Below are 24,301 nucleotides of genomic sequence, written 5' to 3'. Positions count from 1 at the left end.
AGCAGCATTGTGCAGTTCATTTTCCATCTCTCTACTACCGTTGGTTTAGTCAATCGACAAAATAAATTAGTATCTGTTACGTTTCCCGTCTGGCCGCACTCAAGCTGCTACTGATCTGAAACATAACTAAAAGTCAATGATGACGCCCCATCTTAACACCATTGGTTCAGACAGCCAAAAGTGCGTGAAGGGATTGGATACTCTGCTTTTCCATCACAAAGGGGGCTCTGTAGGATGGGCATGGCGTGCAGCTGCTGAGCATTTGAGCAAGAAATGGAAATACGTGCAACAGAAGGAACTGGCCCGGGCATCGCAGGGAAAACAGTTTTGCCCATGAAGAAATTATTAAATTAACCTATCGTTAAGATTTTAATACCGAGATGTTGCGTCTCACGCGGAAACGTTGGACTATTTGCACTATTAGCATCCTTCTGATTTTCTACAAGACAAAAGAAATAACTAGAAGTGAAGAACACCAGGAAGCTCCGCTCAATGGGTACGATACGTTCTTTTGCCATTATACGGCCAATAGAACACACACAGGTAGCCTATTATTCCACCATGCGGCAGTGCCTCTCTAGTCTACCATAGACATGTCGAAGACAGCCAATTTACTGTTTTTGTTTTTAAGAATTACTTTGTATTTATGTAATGTCTTGCTTGTAATGTCTTACTTTGACTTTTCTGCTATGGTCCAGCAAGTACATGGCAATTGTATTGAGATGGGTGCTTATTTTCCTTTGTTTGGACTTAACAGGCAATCACTGTCACAATGATATTTTGTCGCAATTGGCGGTATTCATAGTTATTTTTTTACCAGGTGCGTGTTAGCTACATAATCACACATTAAATGTTGGTATGTGCATTTTTGTCGGCGAGTTTCGAAATGATCTCCCTATCTGAATGTGCTTCTATGTCAATGAGACCTTGTCTCCTTCAAGAGCCGCCAGGCAAACAAACTGGGGCTATATCTTAGTCAAAACCACATGGAAAAATTGGTCTCAGCGTACTATTTTCTACATACACAGGCCTACTAGCTATATACACTTTAAGAGACAGTACTTAAAGTTCAATAGTCAAGTAATCACAAATTCTAAATAGCTTATTTGTTAAAATAGTTTGTAGCTACAATTAGAACACGTGAGATCCAAAGACTAGAATTTCTGTCCCGTGCCACACTTTCAAGGAACATCTAAAAGAGATCTTGAACAAGTTGAATGAGATCCTCCAGAACATTCAAACTGATGTTCCAGTTGAGAGGTTCCCATGAATTAAATGCAGTATCAGTGTAAAAAGTTAGATTTTTTGCATTAGGTGCCAGTTGTGATGGTGACAATTGCTCAGACATTTGGTTGTTTTTGCACTAGGGGATGAAAGACAGGAAGGTGTTGAGGCGTGTGTCAATGTATCTGTCTGGTAACAGTCAAAGTAGCATTTTGAGATTTAAGGTGGTTTGGTTGTGGTTTCCCCTTTAGCACTCTAAAGCATTTTAGCAAAGTGGGTAAAACAAACAGGAAGAAATCATTTTTAAGCAGAGTAGTTTTGGCTTGCATTATCTAGACATATGAAATTGTTCCATTACAATAATATAAATATATTTCACTTAAAGTAGTCCGTAAAATGTTAATGTTTTTATCTAGAAGACAGTTTTATTCTGTCAGACGTTTAGCAAGTTTAATAAAGCAGAACAAGACCTCCAGTATTTGTGTTGTTCAGACAATGGGGTATTTCCTCTCATGAACTGTACACATCTGCTGAAGAACTTCACAAGAGATTTTTACCTAAAAATAATTATTGCTCACCAAATGTCTTCTGACATTTGCTATCAAGCTGCAGAAGCTATGGATCACATGTTTAATCTTTGTGATAACATTTAGAACAGACAGGCAAAGGCAGAGGCAAAGCATTGGTTGGCATGTTGGGACAAGGATGAGGAGTTGACGAAAAACACAAAAGTTAGGTTAATGGTGTCCAACTCCAACCACCAGATACATATGTTAAAACGTTTTTGTTATACTGGGTGACTGTAAGGAATTGAATTCCCCTCTCCAGAAAGTTCATGTGAAAATCAAGCACTTGAATTACAACTGAGCATGCCAAGACTCCAAGTGTAGCTCAAACAAGGACAATAGACTGCAAGACACCAGTGTCAGTCTTTTAAAGAATACACAAAAACATTTAAATGATGAAGCAGGATGAAAGATTCCACAGACCCAGTTCTGACATAGAAAGAGGGTACTACTCATTTGATGCTAGTAAATTGTTATAACCAATACCTTAATAACGATCGTCAATCCATAAAAATGAATGGAATTAGTTTGTGTGAGAAGTGCTTATTTTAGCACTGGTTCTTCCCTTTGGCACTTATTTTTTAGTTGTTCACAATGTGTGCTTCTTGTTTTGGCTACCCGCAATGCTTGGTGCTATCCTGTTCTTAGTGACCCATGCACTTTGTAAAGCTCTCTCTTGGAAGTCGCTTTGGATTAAAGCATCTGCTAAATGAATAAATGTAAATGTACTACTGCATGTAAAATTGCATACAAAAAGACTGTTATTGTTGAAAATAAGCTGTGTTGAATTTACCTCAAGTTGTATGGGACTGGACCGTTTATGTAATTTGTATTGAGTACACTTAAAAACTGTTTATATTTCAAAAAGGTCAAAGTGTTTCAGATAAGGTTTTGCTAAATGACACAGACTTGACAACTCTTCTTTTCTCCTCTCACAATTCTCAGGGAGAGTGAATTTAGCACTTTCAGACTGATGGTTAACGGCTCAGAGAAAGGCTTCAACAGGAGAGTGCCTTCCTTTCCCCAGCACTCCGTTGAAGGATGGCGAGTCAATTCATCGCTAGTCGTCATGATAAGGTGAGTATGTCCCTTTGGTGTCATTGATGTTGGATTCGAGTGGGTTGCATGGGCAAAGTTAAATGCCTTTTGTAGCAGGTTGGAGAGCAGTGTGTTGGGACATGGGCCTAAAATAACCCACCTCATTCATTAACCCTGTCTAAAGCAATACTTGTCATAAACTGTACATAGCCGGGATCTCTTGAGGTGAGTGGGGTGACACATTGCCAGGGTCAATTTAATACTTTATTGCATTCATATACACCATATTCTGTAGATTAGGCACTGAATCAAAGTACAAATCTACAACCTTGACTAAATTTAGGCTTATTTGTTACATGTAATAATACATATATCGAGACAAGCCAATGGGCTTGATTTAAAAAATCATGGGGGGTCTCACAAGCCTATAAGCCATATGTTATCAGTGTGGAGAATGAGTACCATTTGGTGTAAATCACAAATGGAAAGTCACACTGGCATACTCCACAATACTTCTATATAAAAGTGCAATTCATCATTTTCACTTCAGCCCAGATAGGTATAGTTTCTCTCAATCTTGTCCAATTACACAGACAAGTGTCTGTCTCTGGTGAGGTCACTCCACTGACCTCTATCAGGGACACACCTAATAGGGTCTTGACATTACAGCTCATACTGGTGTGCCTCATTTTGTGGTGAGGAGACTTCATTTTTTGTTGAGAAAATGTGCTCTGTATGCTAAGAATAGCAACCTGCCCCTTCGTTCCTCTCTTATCTAGGGAATTTTCTAAGTAGGGCTGCATATAATACTCCTTGGAGAAAGATGTCAGAAGGCTCAAACAGCAAAACGTCATTACACAAACCTTTTGCAAATTTTTTTCCAGATTAATGGTGAAGCACTGATACAGCATTTATTCTGTTTCAAATACCATGGCGACAGGTTCTTTTAATAATCAGTGTAATCTATCTTTAGACTTCTGCTTAGCATTGATGCTGCAAATGTTGGTTTTCTCTGCATATTTGAATGTTTTAACAAGAGAGTTTGAATGAAAGTAATTGTAACATGTAAAATGTGACTGGAGATTTAGAATCCAATGTGTTAGGATTTTGAGAAATTATAGTTTTTTTTTCAATCCCGCATCAAAAAGACTTTCAAAGCCTCTTCTTAAATTGAGCACTAGAAACGGTTGCCTCTACTTTCCTTTTAAAAGTTCCCAGGGCTCAAAAATGAACAAATACCAAAGGGATTTTACACTAAACAAGCTACAAAACTTTATGTGCCCCTATATTTTTTATTTTGTTATTGTAAACAAAATGTATTATATCTGTTTGTTTATTTTTTTCTCTAATTAAGACACACCTCATAATGATGACTTAAATATGTTTTAATCTGTAAATATAAAATGTATGTAAGTATTCGAACCCTTTTGTCAGTACTTTGTAAAAGCACAAGCACTATGCCTCTTCCACCTGCACATTTGGTTTGGGGAAGTTTCAGTTCCTGAATCAAGATTGCATAGGGGACCATTGCTTAACTCCGATCTTCAGGTCTTGTCACAGACTTTCTGTGGGCTGTAGTGATGTCATAGTGATGTCATTCATCACTACACCATCCACGCGGAGCGGCTTCTGGGGCTTCAGCCCTGAGGGCCTCATTTATTAACAGGATTGTGCCCATTGTAGGCGTGAAATAGCGATTTGTCCCGTCTTTTAACGGCGCGCTAATTAACACTAAAGGGCGGAGTAAAGCGCTGATTGCCCGACGAGTATCTGGTTTGATAAATACCACTTAAAATGCGGAAATACACCGTGCGCTATTTACGGTTGGGCAAAGGCGCAGATTAAACTGCGGTCGCAATGTTTGTAAATGAGGCCCTGAATGTTTTCTCAAAAGCCCCAGAATCTTTTAGGTGAAAATTAGCATTGTCATTTTCAGAAAATATAAAACTGTGTCCAAAGTAACGCTTGGCTTTCATGCCAGTGAGTGCCACATGTGGACGTTTCCTTTGAAACGTGCACGTTCATCTTTGAAATATCTCTAGGACAAGTAACTGAGCTCAAATGGAGTGTCATAGCAAAGGGTCTGAATACCTAGTATAAATGTTACAAAACAAATAACCTCTGAAGCTTTTTTTTTTACGTGCTGTTATAAGGTATTGTATGTAGATTGATCTAAATATTCAAATATAAATTAGATTTACCACAAACTAAATGTGAAAAACAAGACTTGAATAGCCTACTTTAAGGGTATAATGTTCAGTTTAGCTGTTAAATGTGGAATATGCCTTTTGTTAAGATATGCATTGCAGGGTTTCCCACAGCACTTTGCAGTCAAGGCGGCCGCTTTGACAAAACACATTTCCTTCTCTGCAGAACTTTTTTGACCCAAACTACCCCCCCCCCCCCCCCCTCGGTCCGCCAGCAAACCTCATACTATCACCTTGACTAACACATTTTCTGCGGGAAACCCAGCATTGGTAAAACATAAAGATCAAAAGATCTAGAAGATAACACGGCTCACTAATCTGCTTTTTTTGCAATTTTTACAGGAAGGATATTCTTCGTTTCCTGGATGCAGAAAGGGATGTTTCTGTAGTGAAGAGCAGTTTCAAACCTGGGGACACCATACATTATGTCCTTGACAGACGTCGGACGCTGAACGTCTCACAAACACTGCACAGCTTGCTACCTGAAGTCTCACCGCTCAAAAACAAGCGATTTAATACTTGTGCCGTGGTGGGCAACTCTGGTGTTCTTCTCAACAGCAGTTGCGGGAAGGAAATTGACAGCCATGATTTTGTCATACGGTACTTCTTTTTCAACTACTACTGTATTTACTTGCTGTATTTACGTTTAGTGATTTATCAGACTCTTTTATTCAGACCAACATAAAAATAGAGCAGATAGAAATTACGGCAGAAAATCAAGGTTCAGAAGTGCATAGCTCTCAAAGTATTTTGGTGTTCAGAGTCGAGGATTGATATCCAGGCACAGTTCAAAGTAACTACGTCACAGCTACCAGGCGTTGTGCAACAATAATAATAATATCTTAAATACAATATAACATAGTTCAGTGCAGAATTGGTTTGGTTGTAATCTGAAGTGCAACACTACACAATTTTATGGGTGCTGTCTCTTACAAGGGTGTTACAACAGGATCTCAAACATAAATGTCAAGAAAAGATATATATACAGGTATTACAGAAGTAATGCAGTGCTAAGATGCTTTTGTAATAGTAAGTCTAGGTGGAGCTTGAAGAAATGTGTTGAGACCTTGTTGGAAGAATGGTAGAAATTGGTAGATTTTTCCACCACTGTGGAGCACGGAAGGTGAAGCACCACATGGTAGGTGTGAGGACCCCTCTTTCTCTGCACAGGGGTAATGAGACCACGTCACAGAGCAAAGCCCTGAGTCGGTGTGTACGGCTGGATGAATGCATGTTACAGTAGCCACAACGTAGGTAAGGGTCGGGGTCGGGCCCTTTTTGCTTTAATGGGATAGAATACAGTGAAGAGAGACAAATGTAAGGGAGAGAAAAAAGGGGGGGAGATGCAGGAAATGGCCTGGGCTGAATTCTAACCCAGGCTCTTGCTGCAATGCCTTAACCTCTGCGACTGGCAGTGGAGCTAACTCAGCAGGGGAGTTGTGTAAGTACTTGAGATGCTTGAAAATGAGCCAGGCAGATGCCTTTAGTCTTAGTTAGTTAGTCAAGACTACATTTTACATTTAGTCATTTTAGCAGACGCAAAGTACAGTAGGTAGTAAGTACAAGTATGGGGAAGTGCCTTGTCCAGGGACACAACGTCTCTGGAACGGCCGGCAATCGAACTGGCAACCTTCTGATTTGTCGCCCGATTCCCTAACCGCTCAGCCATCTGACCCCCTTACTGACTAGTACTTCCTGACAACGTCCTTTAGTTTTAGTTTTTTTTACATTCCACAGGAATCGGTTTGGCTCGGATTGAGCAATGGAAGGAATGTAATTTTTCAAGGTGTTGTGTAACACCTGCATTCATTTAAAGGGGTGATTGACTGGGGTTTGGGGGTATTTCACTCTTCCTTAACCTGTTAATTAGTAGCATCACACATGTGATCGTTCGAAAGCGGGCCCCACAGAGTACCTTCACAAGTGTGATTCTGAACATTCCAACCGACTATTTTCCGATAGACAAAAACAATATGACAAACGCTATAGTATGGCTTCTAAATTTACAATTAGGAGGCTGACAAGTAACACTAGCAGGTAGTAGCATTGCTACGAGTATTATGCTAGGTAATGGAAGCTAACTAAAGCTAGCTAGCTTCCGTTTAAAAAAAATAACTCACTCTGGTGGAAGTGTCGGTAATATATAGAACTCAATAAAAGGTCTCCGAATAGGGTATGTAACATTGGTTGGGATGAAAATGGCCAGGGTGCTGTTCTATGCCCCCTGATGCTTCCTGTGAATTTGTTGAAAAAAACGCTAGGTTTTCTCCTTTTATGGTATGATCATGAATATATTGATGGGCTGCACGCTGATTGGTTGGTTTACAACGAGTGAAGCTGCGAAGCAAAGACGCAACAATGCAAACAGCACTCACTGAAACAAGTAGGAGACTTGAAGTAAAAACGTACAAATAAATTATTGTGTCTACACAACACTGTTTTCAACAGATTGACTAGATATCGACTTCTGTTTCCACTTCTGTTGTCGAAGCAAACAGGATCAATTTAGGTGGGTAATGTTAGCACTACAGCTTAGCAAACAAACTATCGTGATTCAACTGAGCTTCAGTTAGCTCTAGATATCTCGCTGAAAAAGAGATCTGGACAAACATGCATCTTGAATTGTAGATTTACATGACAACACAGGTTATTTATTTGAAAGAAACATAGTCAGAAACATTGCCAATAAATTAAATCATCACACATTCTACCGATGCTAGATACAGGCAGGATATGTTAGCATTGCTAATAACTGTTAGCAACAACATCATACTACAGCTTGCGGTTGTGATGAACATACACTACAACACTACATTTACCACCGTAGTCCATTTTCAATATGCTAGAAAAACTTTCTTCTTTGTAATTCTGTGGAAGTACACAGCAGTGCGCAGCAAATTTTGGGGCGTGTCAAAGGTACAAACTAGAGCCAAAAAAGGTGGAGCCACCGAACTGACGTCAGTTCGGTGGCTTTTTCAAAACCTACCATTTTACAGCTATATATATATTTTTTTTTTTGAGATTTGCATAGGAAAGATGTGTCAATGGACTTTGAGGTTCACTGTATGTCCATTGAACTGAACTGTCCACCCACTGAACTGTCATTATAGAACTGTGACAAGGTAAATTCGGTTCTGCAATCAAAGACCCCTTTAAAACAAGCCACAGTAATGGTAAGATTAGCAGTTATTTCCAATGACTGTCTGGCAGATATTGGGTCAGCACTTAAATAAAAATGGATTGTGTCCAGAAGCTGGGTTCAAATGATTCCCCCATATGCCTTAACAAGTTGTCTTGAGTTCTATATGCCGTTTCAGCATGCATTCAATTGTGAAATGCTGTCAAGTGCGCCTATACTGTACATACTCCTGTACATTCAAGATGGCGCCGATGATGGCTGCCTTGATTGCTAGGTGCGCTCTGTTTTGTCTTGTTTTGTCTCTTAATTTAGTGTTTTACCAAGATTTCTGGGGTTCTCTAACAAGAGAAGTACTTCTAAATATCAGAACTACAACTCCTGTTATTTCCCACATTTCTGCTTCCAGTGGCTGATTTAGTGGGAATTCTATCCAGTGCCGCGCTAGGCTTTGCCCATGCAGTGAAACGCCGAAGAAGGGGAAAGCGAGTGGTAGCTCTAGTTTGGCTAAGCAGACGTGGAATCCGAACACTGCTTCCAAGTTTTTTACTCTCCAACGTACGTTCACTGTGCAATAAAATGGATGAACTTCAGCTACTGATGGTGAAAAACAGAGACTTTCTTCCATCTTCGGTTTTCTGCTTCACGGAGACATGGCTATGCAATTTGATCCCGGACACCGCATTACATCTGGCAGGCTTTCAACTCGTGAGGGCTGACAGGGACACTGCACTCTCCGGCAAAACCAAAGGTGGTGGTGTTTGTTTCTACATTAGTGGCTGGTGTGTAGATGTGACAGTGATTCTGCAACATTGTTCTCCGGATCTGGAATCATTTTATAAACTGTAAACCTTTTTACTCGCCACGAGAATTTGCGTCACTCATTTTGGTCAGAGTTTACATGGCACTGGGTCCACAGGTCAAAGAGGCCCAACGCACGCTCGCCGACCAGATTCTGAGTGTGGAGCGAGCAAACCCGGATTCCCTTGTTATCGTACTCTGCGACTTTAACAAAGGTAATCTCAGCCACAAACTCCCTAAATACAGACAATTCATCAAATGCCCAACCAGAGAAGAGAACGCTCTGGATCACTGCTACACTACAGTCAGTAAAGCCTACCACGCCGTCCCTCGTGCAGCACTGGGTCACTCTGACCATACCATGGTCCACCTGATTCCTGCATACAGGCAGAAATTAAAGCTCTGTAAATCTGTTGTGAGGACATCAAAACAGTGGACCAGTGAGGCTATGAAGGATTTGCGACGTGCTTGGACTGTACTGACTGGGATGTGTTCACGACTGCTACCAATAGTCTGGATGAACTCACAGAGGCTGTGACATCATACATCAGCTTCTGTGAGGACTGCTGTATTTCAACACACACCAGGGTGAACTCCAACAATGACAAGCCCTGGTTCTCAGCAGAGCTCAGAAGGTTGAGGTCAGAGAATGAAGAAGCATTTAGGAGTGGGGATGGAGACCAATTCAAGGAGTTGAAGAACAGGTTTAGCAAGGCGGTGAGAATGGCTAAACGACTGTACTCAGAGACTGAAGTGCCAGTTCTCTGCTAACGACTCGGCTTCTGTCTGGAGAGGGCTCAGGCAGATCACCAACTACAAGCCCAGAGCCCCCCACTCCACTTATGACTCCTGCCTGGCCAACGAACTGAACGAGTTCTGCTGTAGATTTGAAAGACAATTGGACTGTCCTGATCTACCCCCTCCCACCCATGTGGCCTCCCCTCCCCCCTCTACAGTGACGACTCTCTCCATTCAGGAGGGTGAAGTTAACAGACCTTTCAAGAGTCCTTTCCCCCCTGCTCTTCTCCATGTACACCAACTGCTGAACCTCCAGTCATCAGTCTGTAAAACTTCTGAAGTTTGCAGATGACACCACCCTCATTGGGCTCATATCTGGTGGGGATTAGTCTGACTATAGGTGGGAAGCTGACAACCTGGTGACCTGGTGCAGCCAGAACAACTTGGAGCTCAATGCGCTTAAGACAGTGGAGATGGTTGTGGAAGAATCCAGCCCCACTCAGACCCATCACCAGGACTCGGCATTAAAGTGGAACTGAACTGCGATTAGACACACTGATATTATAATAGTATATACTTCTAATGACTTAAAAAAATATATAACATAAAAAAATATATAACATACAACTGTATGCCATATTCTATAAATAATCGAAATCTCTAGTGTTTAAATTATGTACTTAAAAAGAACTGGGCGCCGCCATGTTTAAATGACGTACACATTTGACGTCACGAGAATGGTTGCTCTCAATTTCAACCCGTCAAACTGCATTAAAAATTGAAGAAAATCAACCCATCATACCTATCCCTGTTCATTCTATGGCGTATGCTTCCGAACCAATACGTAATTATGTACCCGCAGGACCGCAGTTGTCCCATATGTTGCAGAATATGTGTTTTTGTCGGAAGATTAATATAGTTAGCTAACACTGACAAGTTGAACAACACCGAGTGGTGTATAGCTAGCTACTTGTCGTAACTGCAGACAATGCCAACAGACAGAATAGATCTGATCAAAGCGGCAGACCTGCATAACCTGGGTGTTAGTGGTCCACCAAAATGATCGTTCATCATTGAGCACAGGTTCTTTCCCATGCTGTGTGAGGAGAAAGACCTTTTATGTTAGCTTATCATATGTGTAACCTATGCTGGGTCTGACCCTCTGTTGCTCTGTGCATCTGACAATAAGTTTGAAGCGCCCTACGCATAGCTGGTTGCCTAAGTTTCAGTTACTAGTAGCCCCTTCAAGTTGTGTGAAACATGCTCACTGGTTGAGTTGATAACTTGTTCGCTGCGAGGTTAAACAAACTACAGTGTAGGAAACGTTACGTAACAGAGCTAGCTTTGGCTACAATCAGATGTGAATTTATAGGAGCTAATGTAGAGCTAGCAAGCGTAGCTATGTCAAAAACGCCAGGGTGTGTATTAACGTTAGCGTATTTAACAGGTTTATAAATATAAACCACTTCTGTAAAGTGATCCCTGCAAACGCTGAATCCGGGGGCAACTGGCGGGCTTTGGTGCTGTATAGCCATTTTCGTAAAACTGGTTGCCGCTTGGGTAGGACATGATAGTGAATGCCTTCTGTCTTGTAAAATGTGTTTGTACAACCAGCCAGTAAGATCCTACTTTCCACCTTGTTTTAGCTGGTTCGTTTAAGCCATTTATACCTCTGTTCTACCAGAAAATCTACCAATGTCTATCTTGATGACTGCTAGCAGCCGGCAGTCACAGTACCTAACCATTCTCGTGACGTCACAGACATGACGATTCAAAGATGGCCGCGCCCATTAGTTAAATAGTAAAGTTTAAAACGTTTTTATTAACAAATGGAACATTTTACTGTTTTAGTTGTCAGAAGTTTTGTGATTTTATTTTAATAATTATATGAGCCATACTTCATTAAGCAGTTCAGTTCCACTTTAAGGCTTGTCTGGGACAAGTGGATTTTTTTGTAGGGCAAGTGGAAGACAAATTTACTTGCCCCACTGGACAAGTTAAAACTCAAACAAAATAAAATGCCATGTTACTTCACGTTATGTGCCACTCATTCGGTCTATTTGACCAAATTCTGCATTACCAAAACACAAAGTGGCTTTGTACCAAGATCTCTAAACACCGTGCAGCTAATTTAATGCTCAACACTTGATTTTGCTGAACACTTAATTGAGAAATTATTTACTGTGTCGTCTCAGTTGCACTATCAGGGCTTGGAAATACTGTGACTTGCTAAAGTAGGCAAATAGCTAGTAGAACATAACATTTCAAAATTTCAGTAAATTAAACAGCTGCAAGACCCAGTGAAATGTTTTATACAGCTAGCAAACTAACATTAGCTAGCATCACTAACGACATTGGCTAACTCAACTTCGGTAGGCTATCCTCAGTATTTGCAAGCTGGCTAAACTTATAATATATCAAAAATAATTTTGTAGACATAACAATGGATTTTGCCACTAAATGTTGGTGTTTTTTTCTATAATTTCACTTTGTACCCGGCAGAGGCTAATTTACCAAGGGATCCTTAAAAGGTGTGTACTTAAGTTGAATATTAGCTGATATTTAACTACGTACATTTAACCGATACAAATGCTGCTAATGCTTGCTTGGGACACAGCTGCCGATGCTAGCTAGCTAACGTCAACACCAAAACATTTTTTATAATAGGATAAATCTTTACCCAGACAAGTGACTTTTGTGCATGGACAAGTGAAACATTTATGTACCTCAAAAAGTCAATGTCGAGCCCTGCCATTTACCCAGTCAACACTGTGGAGTCCTTCCGCTTCCTGGGCACTACCCTCTCCCAGGACCTCAAGTGGGAACTGAACATTGGCTCCCTCATCAAGAAAGCACAACAGAGGATGTACTTCCTGCGGCAGCTGAAGAAATTAAACCTGCCAAAGACAATGATGGTGCACTTCTACACAGCCATCACTGAGCCCATATTCACCTCCTCCATCTCCATCTGGTACGCTGCTGCCACTGTTGAAAAGGTAATCGTCTGAAATCTTAATTCCCTCGAGGACCTGTACATTTCTAGGACCCTGAGGCGAGCAAGGAAGATTGTATGTCCGACTCCTCCAACCCTGGACACACTGTTCAAGCCACTCCCCTCCGGCAGGAGGCTGCAGTCCATTAGGACCAAAACTTCACGCCATAAAAACAGTTTCTTCCCATCCGCAACTGGCCTCATCAACAAGGCTAAGGACTCCCCCTGTCATTAACCCTTTAATTTATATTTATCCATCAACAGTCATATTGCACTGTCTTATAACATGACTTATTACATGGCAAATAAAGCTAATTCTGATTCTGTCATGTCTTTTTCAGAGGATTTAAGATGTGAGGGATTCATAAAGAGATCACGTTTTGCTATGCAGCTTGGGACATATTGTTGGAAAACTATCTGGAGAACAACTGTCGGGTACACACTCAGTGTTTCCACCTTATCTCCCCATTATTTAGACAAGTGCCTTTGCGCCTAAAATAGGTATGTGCGAACTTGAAAAATAATTCACGAGCACAGTGTGCGAGTGACAGGCTGTTGTCAATAGACCAATTATTTGTTTGTGCGCGCATCCCGAATGTTTACAATGTGGTTGCAGAAAACCGGGAAAGGATAGCATTTTAAACGGCAAAAGGACCACACGGATCATACAAATAGTTAGATTTAAAAAGGCCAAAAAGGTTGAGGAGGACAGCCTTTAAGAGAGAAAGCGATTCCCCATTGATCAGTCACATTAGAATTTTTATTTGGATCATCAAAGTATTTTTTCTATTTACCAGTCGATCTACGTTCCTACCCTCACCTATGGTCACAAACTATGGGTAGTGACCGAAAGAACGAGATCGCAAATACAAGCAGCCAAAATGAGCTTTCTCCGCAGGGTGTCCTGGCTCTCCCTTAGAGATAGGGTGAGAAGCTCGGTCATCCGGGAGGGGCTCAGAGTAGAACCGCTGCTCCTCCGCGTTGAGAGGAGCCAGCTGAGGTGGCTCCGGCATCTGATCAGGATGCCTCCTGGACGCCTCCCTGGTGAGGTGTTCTGGGCACGTCCCACTGGGAAGAGGCCCCGGGGAAGACCCAGGACACGCTGAAGGGACTATGTCTCTCGGCTGGCCTTGGAACGCCTCGGGGTCCCCCAGGAAGAGGTGGTGGAAGTGGCCGGGGAGAGGGAAGTCTGGGCCTTCCTGCTTAGGTTGCTGACCCCGCGACCCGACCCCCGGACAAGCGGTAGATGATGACATGACATGATGACGAAAGTCTTGAAATTCAAGTGAGAATGTCGCCCGGTAGACCGCATAGTTGGGCGTCAGCAATGTCTTCACGTCATGTCACAAAGTTCATAATTTTACAGTTTTACAGTCAATTCAACATTTAAAATGTCGAGCAGGGCAGCTTTCAAGAGATATGGGAATTCTGCTTTCAGCCAGCTGGTCCTATTTTATTTTTGTGATTTGTTTAAAACTGGCAATCTGAGAGTGATTGTGTCCCCATTTTGACATTAGCCACAGTCAGACTCGGGTCGCTCACTGGCAGTGTGCATAATGTTGTATTTCACTCCATTCTACACCAGAAACGTCTGGGAGGACTGCCTATTCTAGATACGAGCCTGCTAGCCAGCATCTCTGATTTTTTTAACCAAACCTGTTTCATTCATCATTTGCCTGAGAAAGCGACCTCCGTTAGCCAGGCTAGTTTTGCCCGATCACTTGGTCAGGTTATTTAAAGGTATCTGGGGTCAAGTGGCTTTTGAGCATAGACAAGTGAAACGTAAATGTACTTGTCCAAAGGACAAGTGCCTCAAAAAGTTAATGTCAAGCCCCGCAATCCAGTGGTCAGAGATATATGATGACTTGATCGACACTCCAAGTGTAATAGACCCGGGAGAAGTTCATCTTTTGCAACCGACATGCGCAGTTGAGCCTGCTTGACAGTCGTGTGAAGTAAGGTATGATAATCTAGCTATCTATCTATATCAATCTGTACACACGGAACAACAGCGCGATGAAGTGAAGCATACCATTGATTTCACATGGAAAGGAAGTGACGGAGTCGCGGCTGCACAATGTGAACATAGCATAATGACGCGCGAACGACGATTCGCAACCAATGGGCCAGAGCCATATAAAAAGAGGGCTACGACACTTTGATCTCGCCGACACGTGATCACTTGGTTCAAGTAGCTCGCAAAAAAACACTGCTGGCAACCTGTTTGAATGGTTTTCAACGGGACAGACAGCAGCAGCATCTTGATTTACTGACATTTTCGGTATAGCCTACACATAATATCAATTGGTTACTGGTGTGTTGTATTATGTACAGTATATGTCTGATACTTTATTAACATTTATGTATTACATTAACTCATAACACTAGGCAGACATATTGTGAAGCGGAGCTAGAAATGGCTTTGCTAGCTACCATAATGTAGCTCACACCAGCTCAATTGAAGACAAGAAAGGAGTTTGGTAAATAGAACAGAATATACAAGGCAACCAATTGCAATCAATAAAACATTTTATTATGCAATATGCAGGGCTCTCAAGTTTTGAAGACAGGCAAGAGTGACATTCTCCCCCCTGTCAGTGGGTCCAAATTAATTACATTATTTTAAAAGTGACCTTTAACATCGACTATGCAAAACACTTATGTATTTAGTGCTAATACAATTATTAAGCCTATTTGGAGAAGAGATGTTTATAATGTGACAATATGTCAGTCATCGAGTGATAACGAAAATATGATTAGGACTATGTAACAGACGTGATATTGCAAGCTCCGTCTGAGGTATCGGGCCTAAGTTGGTCCTGCACTGGAACTACAAACCTGCACTACAAACCTGCCACCTCTGACATACGAACCGCCACCACTACCAACTGCGCCAACAAAACGCTAGCAATATGTTGACGCGGGTAGTTTTTTACGTACCTGAGGAGTGGGTTTCACCGATACACACCGGCTACATCTATGAACTACTTGTTCCGAGCAAACTGTTTAAGAAAACTGTTTAAGTTACAGACACGCATGAAAAAATGATGTTATTTATCTGGGAAACGTTTTTCTAACAGCAGTCAAGTTGTCATTGTTTGTGTCCGTTCGATCATATTTCCCGGTCAACTATAACTCAATGACCTTTCGATCATATTTCCCGGTCAATTATAATTCAATGACTTTTTAATCATTGTTCCCGGTCAACTAGCTCTATAATCAGTTTTCAGTTACCAGTCAACTATAATTCAATGACTTTAACAATGTTGCTGTTTACCCGGTCAACTACAAATCGATGTTTAATCAATTAATCAGGACAACTATAAATCAATGTTGTTCCAATGTACACTGTGTTTCCTCGATATTGGAATAGTGATTTAACGTTTATTTAGCATTGAGATTTCAATCTCAACCATTCTGATGATTTAGATGGAAAATCAACATGAATTCAATGTCCTCTTGCTATCTGGGGTATTGTGCCATGGTGTAGCAGCATTATACATTTAAGCATTATACATTTAGGGAGTCAGGTGGCTGAGCGGTGAGGTAATCGGGCTAGTAATCTGAAGGCTGCCAGATCGATTCCCGGCCGTGCCAAATGATGTTGTGTCCTTGGGCAAGGCACTTCACCCTACTTGCCTCGGGGGAATGTCCCTGTACTTACTGTAAGTCGCTCTGGATAAGAGCGTCTGCTAAACGACTAAATGTAAGCAATTCAAGACTTGCATGTACAGTAGGTAATGTCACATAATTAAGTTAAAAAATGTATTTAAACTCAAGCTTGTGTGGTGCGTCACTGTCTTCAATGCCACAGCCTAAAATGTATGTCAAAAGAAACGTTTTAAATTTCCAGCGCATTCAAACAGTCCCCTCAGTGTAGTTTGGTTAGCAACAGCAGCTAGGCTAGCTTGCTCGTAGCACAATTCAGCTTCCCCACTCAGGGCTCTAGACTGACTGAGACCAAAAAGTCGCATTTAGGGGCATATTTTCAGTTGGCAGATGGTAGCTACTGTTTGAATCGCGATTCCATCTGACAATTACTGCCGTTGGTGACAACGTTAAAATAGCTTGACTCAAAGGGTTTCAGCTTGTTTCATAAATGAACCCATTTGCAACCGACACAAGCAAGCACACTCTACCCTCTATAGTTTTGTTAAATGTTGTTAAGATAAGGGAGAGGGGAGGGGGGCCTCCCTCCACATCCACCACCGGATGCCACTTTAGAGCAGACTAATGACACCGCAAATACGGACGTTTATCATCATTATTATTATTTTGTATTATTATTAAGAGGCCCCTGATTGGTTGAGGCGGTAAGCGTGCATTAAGACGCCACTGATCATGACTGCTCAAAGTGATGCTCGAGCTCCAGTGGTTTGCACTGTAGTAGAACGAAACTTTCGGGAGACGCTGTAGCAGTGTCACGTGAAAAATTACAGGATGTGCTTTTTTTCCATCGGTTGTTGCATTTAATCTTACCCAGAAACAATGGTGCAATTGGATTGGCTGATAAGTGGCAAGCTCGACTAAGAACACCAGGGGAGACGCGCTTGACTCCTGCCTGTTCCATAGTTAGAGTGGCGGGGCCAGAAGAATTTTGGTTGGCTGCTGCACAATATTAAATATATTATAAATATTTTTTTTCTGCGTGAGAAATACAATGTGTGGCGGAAGGGGGTGACAAAAGACTGAAATGATTGACTGTCACGCTCAATGCGTGACACTTGAGAGCCCTGTGTGTCCAGTGAGAGGGTCAAGTTTGTTTTTAGTGAGTGGACCTGAAATTCCTGCCGAGCATCAACAGCTAGCTGGACGATAGGGGACCCCTTAATCTGCAATTCATTGTTGCTAGCTCTAATCGGATGTGCATTTAGAATCTAACAAGCTATATCTTACAATAAACTTTAAGTAAAGCTGGTTATAAAAAATGTGGATGACCAGACGTCCTCTTTTACCTTGACATGTCCTCTTTTCGAGACCTAAAAAATGCGTTCCGGCAGGGATTCCAAAATTGTCTGTGATTTTGCCGCGTCTGAAATTTGTGTTTCTCTGGGTCTTTCACAAACTATTATGCCATTCATGTTCAGTGTTACGAAGCAAGTTGCTGGTAAATTGATCAAATTACTACATTACTTTTAAAAATATTTTCAAAACAGCTAACTTGATTCGTAACACTAAACATGAATGGGGTTGAACGTTGCAAAATACAATGTTTGGGACTATAGGTCGCAAATGACACGCTTACTTCTGCCTTCTTCGATTACAATGGTAGTCTATGGAAGTGTCCCAACTCTCTTCTTATATGGCTCTGGGTCTACTTAGCTTGGACTACCAAGCCTTTTAATCTGTGGCGTGCCTACATAGTCTATAATATCCCAGTATTTTAAGAAAATATGAACTAACTATATACATGTTTCTTAAACTATTTGTTCTAGTTCTATCAGAGTGAAAGTTGCTGTCTAGCATTAACTGTTAAGTCAGTGGCATTGTTAGACATAAAACTGTACTGGGGCAAAGGCCCCTATTCATATCCCTTCTTCCAAGCGTGTTACGCACAATGCACAAGTAGGCTATAGAAACTCCCCTTGCTTAACCCACTATATAACAGTTCAAGGATGCAAGTTTGATATCAGTTTTGGCAGGGACATCTATAGTTAATGCAAGCTTTGTGTTTTTGGTTAAACTGCTTTGATTTTACAAGCGTTGATTTGAAATATTCTGTATATTTTTTCGGGATTATCAACCTTAATTAATGCACTGACTAATAAAGTAAATTGTTAAAACTCTAACTTAAGATTTTACGAGGGCACAGCAGATTTATACTGGGCATGTGCCCCTGTCAAAAGGGTCTAACGACGCCCCTGTGTTAAGTTATGTTTAATAAACGAATACAAAAAAAAAACACTGATCCTAAATTTCTTTGTGTGCTCCGAAATGTTTTCATTTAGGAGCACATGTATTCCTTGGTGACAACATTATCGTAGAGCCCTTAAGTGTAGTCTGCAGCATCACAAAGAGCATGTGCATAAACTGAAAATTGCACGCGCACAGGCACTCTCGTTTGCTCTCCTTTGTCACATAAGGACCTCTACATGAATTGTTCCAAATTTGCACTGCACATTTTGTACTTTGTAACAATAGCTGTTCTACCTAAATAGTTTTCGTTGTTTTCTAATGGGGGGCAAATAAAACCTTGTGTTATCTTTGGGTCACAATGACCCAAAGGTTCACAACGACCCATCGTTGTGCTGCGACAACTTTACGCAATAAAAAAACAATAAAAAGCATTTTCTTTTAACCTTCGTGCAGTGGGGCGTGTGAGACAGCCCGACGGTTAAAGAAAATGCTTCACTTTATTTTTGTATGAGGTAAAGTTGTCACAACACGTGGGGGGGTCACAATGACTGAAGGGTCACAATGACCCGAAGATGACACAAGGGTTCATTACAATTGCAAACATATCGAGATATATATCGAATATCGTACATTTTTAGATTATCAAGATATCTTTATATCTTTATAAAGATTTTTTTTATATATCGCCAAGCCTTATCTGAGATGGCTTCTCCTGAGTCGACTTAAGATTTGTTCTAAATGAACGAATCATTCATGAACAACATATCACTACTGCATGAGCAAAACTCCACTCCTGAAGCAGAATTTCACTACACACGCAGTTAACCTATGAGAGCGTGTCGCTTGCTCGCAGTTGTCTGTACAACTCTTGGTTGTTGAATTTGTGCTTATATTTTGCGAGTGAAAAGTTCAAATGAGTTAATATCTCTGCATGTGAAATGATCTACGTTCTCAATTTATGATATAAATCTGACGCCATAATGTTTATTCATTGAACAAATGTAAAGCAGAGTCACAACTGTTATGAACCACAAACCAAAGTCAGTGGCAGGAAGTTTGAGTTCAAGTCTTTTATTGTCAGATGCACAGAACAACACAAGGTCAGACTGGGGACTGAAATTCTTAGGACAAGACATCGCAAAGCAACTGGCCATAACATGACATATAGGTACTCAGAAAATAGGTTACACCTATGATGAGCTAAAATATAATATAATAGACCTCCTAAATGTACAAAATAATATATAATACAATATACTCAACCTCTAATACACATAATAACCTATACTAACCTAAAGACAAGTAGGGTACAATTAGTGCAATATATAGTGCTGATAGTGCAACCAGTAGCTGAAAGTGACTAGTGTGAGTGTCGACAGTGTATCAATGTCCATATCAATGTCCCATTCAGAAGCCTGATGGCCCTTGGAAAGGAACTGGTAGTCTTTTGCGTGTTCGAGACCAAAAGGAAGGAAAGCAATGGATAATTGTAGATTTAATGGGTTAATCGGATAAAAAAGACGTTCTTTGTGTATGCAATTTAACTATATTTATGTTGAAGTAACTTTGTAGACTCACTGTAAATTTTGCTTACTTGCTATGAGATGCAGCAAAGGTTTTAAGATGATGCTGTACACCCTAGTAATTGGCAGCTATTTGCTTTCTTGCCATTTCCCTATAATCCTTTTCATCTATCTCTTCTGCCTGCTCAACTGGCTTTAGATGCAACCTTGCGCCGTTGACTGAGTATGCTGACGACGTGGGCGTGAGGTCTGATTTCACCACTATGAATCCATCGGTCATCCAGCGGGCCTATGGTGGCCTGAAGAATGTCAGTGACGCGGAACGCTTCGTCCAGCGCCTGCGGATGCTTAACAACAGTGTTCTCTGGATTCCTGCCTTCATGGTGAAGGGCGGTGAGAAGCATGTGGAGTGCGTCAATGAGCTTATCGTCAAGCGCAAGCTGAGGGTGAAGACGGCATACCCGTCCCTCAGACTGGTACATGCAGTCCGAGGGTGAGTTCTGAGGTGTGCATGTTACTACACAGAGTACTGTGTACAAGTATGAAAAATCCTATGGATTTGAAAACATACATACACTATCGATACCCAAACAAGGTTGGTTCTAGAGCACAGTATAAAAGTGGCCTAAAGACTTTCTAAACAGCATTTATATCAAGTTGAAAAACTATACAAAGATTACCTCTGTTTTGTTCATGAAATAGAAAATGTAGTACAACCCTGCAAATAAAGTATGAACACTCAAAGGGAGTGTTATGGAGAGTCAAACCAATGTGCATACATATTGAATTTGGGGTAGCCAGGGGAGAAGGTTATTGCACTCTAATCAAATGGGTAGGAGTTTGTGCGTGGAGGGTCTCTAGCTACCTGCTGTGTTCCTGCACAATGGCACCAGCCCAGCATGTGAGAGAGGACAACCCTGTGATTATATCTCCCGCATTTAGCCAGCTGTTCCTCGTGCTTGCCCAATGTGCACCATTTCTGTTGGAGTACGCTCACAAGTTTAGCAGTATACATTAAGTATACAAAATTCCTCTGAAGAAGCTAGAATGAAAATATAAAATAACGTTATGAGATGGTAATGTCTTTCAAATGAGTTTATACGTACAGAATGTATCAGCTGTATGAATTAGATTATATGGGGGGGCGAGGGCTGGTCCTAGCACTTGTGCTGTGATACTCCAAGTCATCAAAGACCCTGACTTTGAATAGCTGTCATGATTGTACTGAACACAGATTGAGCATGATGGCATGATCATTTTGGAGGTCGCTTCTGATATAGCCTACATTTAGCTCAAGAATTGTATTGATTGATTAGTTTATTTTCATTAGCTAATCTTTAGCCCAGCTATGGCACCCTTGGGCCCTGGTCTGTCTTTCCCGGGCACCTTCAGTGTCCTTGTTGGTTGCCATAGCAGCCAATCACCATGCTCTTTCAATAACATCTAACTGCCTCCCAGCCACAGTGCTAAATATAGTTTGGTTGAAGTGTGATACGGCTTGCCGGTTCACAGTCACTATATATACACATATCTTAATTTCCCCATTTCTTGGGATTTCCCATTACATAAATAAATGTTCTTTCATTGTAACGTGCACAGGAAAAAAGTGTATTCCATGTTGGTGTAAGTCCCCCTCAACTAGTCTCGTCACCATCTCAATACTATGGATCGTTCTTTAATTAATGAATTGCTATGAGGCTCACAAAAAACTGTCAATCCATTAAATTGCCAGTATGATTTTCTGTTCCATCCCAAAATAAGACCCTCCGTATTATCCACATATGATTTAACAGTTTTATTGCCACTACAAATCAGGGGTGTTGGTTTCATTGTACATTCACTTCATTTAACATTCACTTTTTGAAAATGGCAAATCTATTCCCCCACTTTTACTTAAATTTTAGTTTATGGCTGCATCCTCAGTTATTAGAAAAAAGCAACAAACAAAAAAACCTACGCCCCGCAACTAGTAAGTTTATGGTTTAATGTACCACGTACATACTGTGTATGATAGTGTGCATGTGTGTATCCCTTTTGTATTGTTGAGCATATTTGTAAAACCTCTGCAAAGCATAATTATTCGTTCTTGTTTTCTAGGTACTGGTTGACTAATAAGATCAATATAAAACGACCCAGTACTGGACTGTTGATGTACACTCTGGCCACTCGCTTCTGCAATGAGATTCACCTATACGGATTTTGGCCTTTTCCAAGGGACGCAAATGGAAATCTGGTGAAGTACCACTACTACGATATGCTGAAATATCGATACTTCTCCAATGCAGGTCCTCACAGGATGCCTCTTGAGTTCAAAACACTGAAAATGCTACACAGCAAAGGCGCCCTGAAGTTAACAACTTCTAAGTGCACACCTTAAAGTGCTCACAGACTATGTTAAAAAGAGCTGTGTGACATTCACCAACTAAGGAAATGCAGTGTTTTAAGAATGGTGTGTTTTTGTGGGCGTTTTTTTTACAATTGCAAATATTACGACTAAAAGTGAGTGTGCCTTTTTAATGAACAATGCTAAGGTACTTAACAGAATGTAATTGGGTTTGTTCAGAATGTGTGAATGTCTGGTTTGGCATTATAAGCTTTAAATCAGGGAACCAACCACTTAAATTAGGTTATTAAATTGATCACACCTATTACTTCATGGGTCATTTCAGTAGTTGTCTAAGAGACAGCATATGACTAGGTTTGTTCAGTTTTACCTTTTGGATTTGGGGAGGAAAAAAACGTGTCCACAAATTTGATTCCAAAGATGGATTGCATTGTTCTTCTTGAACTGGAAACATAGGATTTAGAAATATCAGGGCAATTGGATACAGTTTGTAAGTCATGACTCTTTCACATGTGTAATTGCCTGGACACACCTTTTCTAAAAACTCCCATGTTAAACTTAACTGAATGTATATTTGCCCAAACCTTTGGGATGAATTGTCATATGTAGCAATTGCAAATCATAAAGTTAAACCTTATTAGGAAAATAATACATATCTGAAACATACCGTATTTCTTACACTTTAGCTTTCAAACAGAAATCTGTGCAGAAAGCACTCACCAACAGCAACAGATCTGTAGCAGGCGAACTTGGGGTTGACGAAAGGCGAATTCGCGAGTGGCAAATGAAATTTTATATTGTACAATTGTGATTTACTTGTGTAATAAATAGGCTACTGTGTTTTAATTTAACCAATTAAATAACCGTTTTCTGATTTAAAAAAATTGGTGCAGTGATTAATCAAGGGCGGTGTTTATTACATGTTCATTTTTGGTGCTGCATTTATTCGAGGTAGGCGTTTATTTGAGGGCGGCGTGGAAGAAATACGGTACTTCCATGTCAGTCATATTTCACATAGAAGCACTCATTAAGGGTTTGATACAATGTGTTGGACTACTGTATGCTCATGTTACCAATTAAATGCAGTGTGTGTGTAAGACATTTGCAGATTTCTTGAACCGGCTTGAATGTAATGCATTTGTCCTCCTAACGTTGATGAGGTCATTCAAATTAATGTTCGATAGCCTATGTTCTCTTGAAGAGCTGAATATGCTCTTGAATTGTTATTGCCTGCCGAGTTTTAACAGATTCAGGAATATAATTAATTTGACAAATCTGGTTGCTAGCACCTGAGATGATTGTGTCCGGGCCCTAGTGCATTATGAAGGCAGTGCAATTCTGCTAAGTAATGGCAAGAATTTATGAAAATAAAGTTAGTTTAACAATCTGTACATTTGATCTAATTGGATATATGTCTAGATTTGTTAAATTGTTATATAGGCCATAGAATGTGAAAATGTAAATACATGGTATTGAATATGAAATCCAATATGAATGTTGATTAATTACTGTAGGCTATTACAACTATGTGGCCTATATTTGATTTGAATACATTCTCTCATTGAACAGCGGCTCTTGTCTCTAACTTCTTAATTTATTGAATCACCAAGGGTCACAGAGTGACATAAAAGCCTTATTTATTTTTCCTGTAAGAAATAAGGAGGTCTGTTTTCATATTCTTCAATTGTTTTTAACTGTTCAAACGTTTGTGTTTTATACACTGGCGATCTTTTAAAATGTAAGCTCTGTCCTTTTGAGTCAGTCGTTTCAGATGTTGAATGTGGTGTTTTCATAATTTTTTTTTATACCAATTTGCAAACTTGACAGATTATTGTTTTCACGTTCTTCTTTTACATCGTAAAATTTCTTTTTGTGC

At 40.6% G+C, this 24,301-nt stretch overlaps 1 protein-coding gene across 1 annotated transcript; it reads left to right on the top strand.

Annotated features, from left to right (window-relative positions):
- The first annotated feature begins 248 nt into the window (after positions 1–248).
- st8sia4 (ST8 alpha-N-acetyl-neuraminide alpha-2,8-sialyltransferase 4) lies at positions 249–24,301 on the top strand. The gene is made up of 5 exons (XM_084694060.1): positions 249–496; positions 2,736–2,867; positions 5,378–5,635; positions 20,281–20,574; positions 22,179–24,301. Exons 1-5 carry the CDS (start codon positions 381–383, stop codon positions 22,456–22,458), a joined length of 1,080 nt encoding a protein of 359 aa, XP_084550186.1. The 5' UTR covers positions 249–380; the 3' UTR covers positions 22,459–24,301.

Source organism: Hypomesus nipponensis, chromosome 27, assembly GCF_054491055.1.
Source record: "Hypomesus nipponensis isolate SF chromosome 27, ASM5449105v1, whole genome shotgun sequence".
Lineage (NCBI taxonomy): Eukaryota > Metazoa > Chordata > Actinopteri > Osmeriformes > Osmeridae > Hypomesus > Hypomesus nipponensis.
Note: the sequence above shows the minus strand (reverse complement) of the source record. Positions and strands in the feature narration are given on the sequence as shown.